This window comes from Entamoeba invadens (genome assembly GCF_000330505.1).
Source record: "Entamoeba invadens IP1 unplaced genomic scaffold scaff_1105074724509, whole genome shotgun sequence".
Classification (NCBI taxonomy): Eukaryota; Evosea; order Mastigamoebida; family Endamoebidae; genus Entamoeba; species Entamoeba invadens.
The window spans coordinates 119,900-124,657 of NW_004191926.1; the positions used below are offsets into that span (position 1 = coordinate 119,900).

The 4,758-nt window shown below is 28.5% G+C and overlaps 3 protein-coding genes across 3 annotated transcripts; 2 read left to right on the forward strand and 1 right to left on the reverse strand.

The window, feature by feature from the left end:
- Positions 1-178: 178 nt before the first annotated feature.
- EIN_307680 (hypothetical protein) lies at positions 179-415 on the forward strand (the record flags this gene model as incomplete). The annotated part of the gene is made up of 1 exon (XM_004186040.1): positions 179-415. A coding segment is annotated over one exon (237 nt), but the record flags the coding sequence as incomplete, so codon positions are not given.
- A 363-nt stretch (positions 416-778) lies between these two features.
- EIN_307690 (DNA-directed RNA polymerase I and III subunit RPAC1, putative) lies at positions 779-1,887 on the forward strand (the record flags this gene model as incomplete). Its single annotated transcript, XM_004186041.1, has 2 exons — positions 779-1,520; positions 1,760-1,887. 2 exons carry the CDS (start codon positions 779-781, stop codon positions 1,885-1,887), a joined length of 870 nt encoding a protein of 289 aa, XP_004186089.1.
- A 44-nt stretch (positions 1,888-1,931) lies between these two features.
- On the reverse strand, positions 1,932-3,525 carry EIN_307700 (hypothetical protein; the record flags this gene model as incomplete). The annotated part of the gene is made up of 3 exons (XM_004186042.1): positions 1,932-2,939; positions 3,083-3,125; positions 3,164-3,525. 3 exons carry the CDS (start codon positions 3,523-3,525, stop codon positions 1,932-1,934), a joined length of 1,413 nt encoding a protein of 470 aa, XP_004186090.1.
- Between the last annotated feature and the right edge of the window lie 1,233 nt (positions 3,526-4,758).

Sequence of the window (4,758 nt, forward strand, 5' to 3'; positions counted from 1 at the left end):
TAACACCTTAAAAACACTGTCCCATTGGGAAGACATGGTTTGTTCCATATCTAATACTTTATAGTTATAAATAGTTTAATGCTCATTACTATTATGTAATAATTTTTAACTAGAGTTATTAGTTAATTGTTTTAATTAATATGAAACTATAGTTATTAAATAATACAATGACACCAAGTTCGACTGCTGTGGGTGGGTGACGAAACGACCAATGCCTCCTTGTGCTTCATCGATCGGAGCAACTACTGGGTTGACTTGTAAAGTCGCAACAAAGCATATTGAGGGTGCGTCACTCCAAAACACAATCATCGGATATGCATTTTTCGTCGCACTCAGTTTGGGTGTTGTGCTCATTTACTTGGTCGGCGCAAACCTTAACAAGTCTGGAAAGGGATATGACAAGTTATCACAGTAATTCAGTCGTTTTTTCATGGTTTTTTAATACTAATACTAATCTAATACTTCTAGTACTATACAAATATACTATATTTTTAATTAAAAAACTATAATTACTCATACTTTTTGATTACATTCATTTGTAATAATAAAATAATAAAATTATTATTCAATAACTTCAATAATAAAAAGAACTAGTTAAAAGAACTAGTTAATAAAAAAACCATACTAATACCATTAAATAATTAAAAATAGTTTAAATACAACAAAACAATTTTGGAAATGTTAAAACAAACGAAGTAAAATTTTTTTCTTTGGATTTGAAAACATAAAAATAAAAAAAAAGACAACCCACATCTTTGAAAAAAATAGAGAAAACCCTATGGAGTGTGAACCGCATATTGAATTTATTAGTACTACTCCAGAGAAAGTAGTATTTGACTTAACAAATGTCGACGTTTCAGTAGCAAATAGTCTTCGTCGAATTATGTTATCTGAAGTCCCGACTATGGCGATTGAAATGGTAGTGATGGAAGTCAACACGTCGTGTATTCCCGATGAAATGTTGGCGCACCGCCTTGGTCTTATTCCCATCTATGCGGACCCACGCAAATTCCAATTTGCTCCAAATCGAGCGTTCTTGGAACCAACAGAAGAAAACACACTTGTCTTCCACATGGACGTCATAAACAACACAAAAGACAAAACAGCAGTCCACAAAAACGTGTACTCGTCCGATATCATTTGGGAACCACAAGGCGACCAAGAAACTACTTTTCAAAAGGACCCAATCCGTGTCGTTCTCGGTGACATCTTAATTGCTGAACTCGCTCAAGGTCAACAAATTAAATGCAAATTGTACTGCTGCAAAGGTCTCGGTCAAGACCACGCAAAATTCTCCCCTGTCTGCACTGCGGCTTATCGTATGATGCCAAAAATTGAGGTCACCGCAGTCGGTAAAATGGCTAAAGAAATCAAAGAGTGTTGCCCACTTAATGTCTATGACATCGAAGATAACGAACTTGTCGTTAAGAACCCTCGTAATTGTAAGATGTGCAGAGAGTGTATCAGAGATCAAAGACAAGAATTCGTCAAGTTGGGTCGAGAAGACAGTCATTTCATCTGTTTGTTCTTCTATAACTTTTATTCATAGTAAATATATTATATATATTAGTTCAAATGTATATAACTATATATAACTATAAATTATTATTATTATATCATTAATTATTATAATATTTTTATATTTAACTATAAAATATTACTAAATTATATTATTATATTATTATTATATTATTATTATATTATTATTATATTATATTTTAATAATACTATCTACTATTAATAATATACTAATATCTAGTCACCGTCGAAAGTGTTGGTATTTACCAAGCAAAAGAAATATTTGAAGAAGCGCTCTCTGTGTTGAAGGGAAAGGCTCAGAAGTGTCTTGAAGAGCTTAAGAAGAGAAGAGAGGCTCAAACTGACTAAATTGAATTGATTGAAAAAACAGCGATTTAACTTCTAACAAACAATCACAATGAATAAATAGAAACAGTTTCCGCGGACTCGATCTTTGATTTGAGGTAACAGATATTGGCTTTGAGTGTCTCGATGTTCCTTTTGAGGAGATCATTTTCTTTGTATATCAATTTTTCACGGTCGTCCATCCATTTGACGAATTCAGCGGTTGAATAAGAGATGCTGCAATTCACTAAAGCGTCTGTCTTTCCTTTGATTACACTAAAGACATCATCGAAATCGCCTTTATAGATCATCGAAAAGGTTCTCATTTCTTGTCTGATAATGTTGATTATAGCAATTAAAGAGTTTTCCTGTTCAAGTGCGTTAAATCCGCGATGTGAGAGAGCGTAATTAGTTGGTCCAAAGAGAATGGTATTGATATAAGACTCAACATACAATTTAAAGTGGGTTGTCTGTCTGTTTGTCAGTGGGTTTTTGTTGAATGGTAAAGTTATGGTTCCAATTTCTCCAATCAATTTCTGTGTTTCTTTTAAGATGACTGGAGTAGAAGTAAATGGTGTTAATATGAATCTTAAAAAGAGTAAAGTGGTGACCGCATTTATCGCTTGTTTCTCGTCTCTTTTGTCTTTGACTTTATAATAAACATTTCTCAAAATCTCTTGTAAGTGTGACGGGAAGGTATTTTTCTGTGACTCCAAAATGCTTGTGAAAAGATTTAAAGTGTCAAAGAAGTCATTGTTAAATACAAGATCATCATTTGTATTTTTTAAAGCATTTTGTAGTTCATTTTCTTCTTCGTTTTTAGTGTTCTTTTTTAAAAGAATTTGAACGACTTGAATTGATGTGTTATTCAAAAAAGACGAACAGTACCGGTTCAAATATTGTGTGAATATTCGAGTAAAACTGGTGTTTCCTCTAAATAACATATTATGCTGATTTGTTTTTTCAATTTCTTCTTGTGCTAAATAAATCAAAAGATCAGTCAGTTTTCCTCGCGATGAATAAAACTGAAGAAGTGATTTGATATAGAACGGATTACTCTCGTCTTGTTTCACAAACTATTTCGTTATTAATTAATTTATAATTAAATTATAAATAAAAATAATTATAATTATTCAAAAATGAATTATTCAATTTGTTTATCACAAATAATTATTTTATTATTAAAAACACAAATCATTTACAAGGTACCTAAACAAACAATTTTTAAAAAATTCAAAACATTGAAAAAAATAGTATAAATGCTTAATAATAAATCATAGAAAAAATACTATATATAAACTATATAATTTTAACGCAATGACAAACGATTTGACAATAAGCGGTAAGTAAATTTGAAGGAAAATTGAATAACATTCTCCTCATTGCTTCTTCTGGACTCTTTTTCACGGCATTTGGTGTTGGTGTTTTTCTGGGTGATATTTGAATGAACGGAGAAAGGTTTTTTAATGCCAACGAAGGTGTTTTTTCTGGTGAATAATGTGTTCTTGCAGTGAGTGAGCCACTTTGGCGATAAATTAACTGGACAGAAATATCTTCTTTCTGTCTTTTCATGTCCGTTTCACATGAAAAGGATGAAGAAAAAACGGTCTCAGCTTCAGGAGTTAAGGTCAAATGAATTGATTGCTTCGTTGAAGATATCATTTATTAAAAAGGTATAGTTTTTATGTTTAAATAGTGCGAAGGAAGTTAAAAATCCAATAATTTGTAACACCAAACAGTCCCATTTTACAATCAATACAAATTATGTCTTTAAAGTTTTTTAAATTAAGAGAATTGATATATTCATAGTTATATATTAATTAAATTAAAATTATAATTAATACATGGCATATTTTTAAACTTTTTGTCGCAACAATTATTTTAATAAAAAATCCAAAAAACGTTGTAAAAATGTTGTGAAAATGTTGATAATTTTATTTAAAAGTGTTTTTTTTAATGCAAATATTGTATAGTTAATTTTAACTATTATTAATTATTATAAACCTAGTAATAATTGAAATATTGTAGTTATAATATTTCGCATTCAGTAATGCATATTTTAGTGAGTTAGTTAGTTACAGATCGAGTATTAAATGGGTGCCATAAAATTATCCAATGCCAAAAAAACAGAATAATTATTGCTGTTAAAATATTTGGTTTTAGTTTTTATTTGTTTTTTTTCTTAAACATATTTGCTATGAAATTTGATGCCAAACTTATGTTATTTCTTAAAATAAATCTGGCACCCATTAAATTTTTGTATACACTTTTTTTAAAAATGAGTCAACCAATACGTCACGCAATAAAACAATTTTAAAAATGCGAAATAATATAGTAATCATATAGTTAAAAATAACAAAAAATATAGTATTTTTATTATATTTTGAATAACTTTTTTTATTAAAAAAAAGTCAAAATTAGAATCAAATGTTTTGTATTAAAAGTATTATATTATCGTTGATTAAATTAATTAAATATTATTATTCAATTAATTATTAAGAGTAATACAATAATTGTTGAACAATGCTTTTTTACATTGAACTGTTGAACTGGATTTCGCAAAAGCATATCTACTTTTAGTAAATAATAAATGACATTATTGTATAAAAAAAGATTATGTAGAAGTTTTATAAGCTATTTATGAGAGTTTTTTTTAAAAATAAATTTAATAAAAAATGAATGTTATTAAACTTATAATTGGTTTTGATGGGTGAATTGTTCATTATTTTAACACTATATATAGTCAAATATCTTTCATAAACCGTTAAATGTTTAAATAAAATTGTATAGTTTTACCTTTACCATATACAAAACATTGTACACAGTCGTTTGTTAAAACATGATCATAACTTTAGCTAAATTGAATCAAAGTCATTTGTCTTTAAATTATTAATT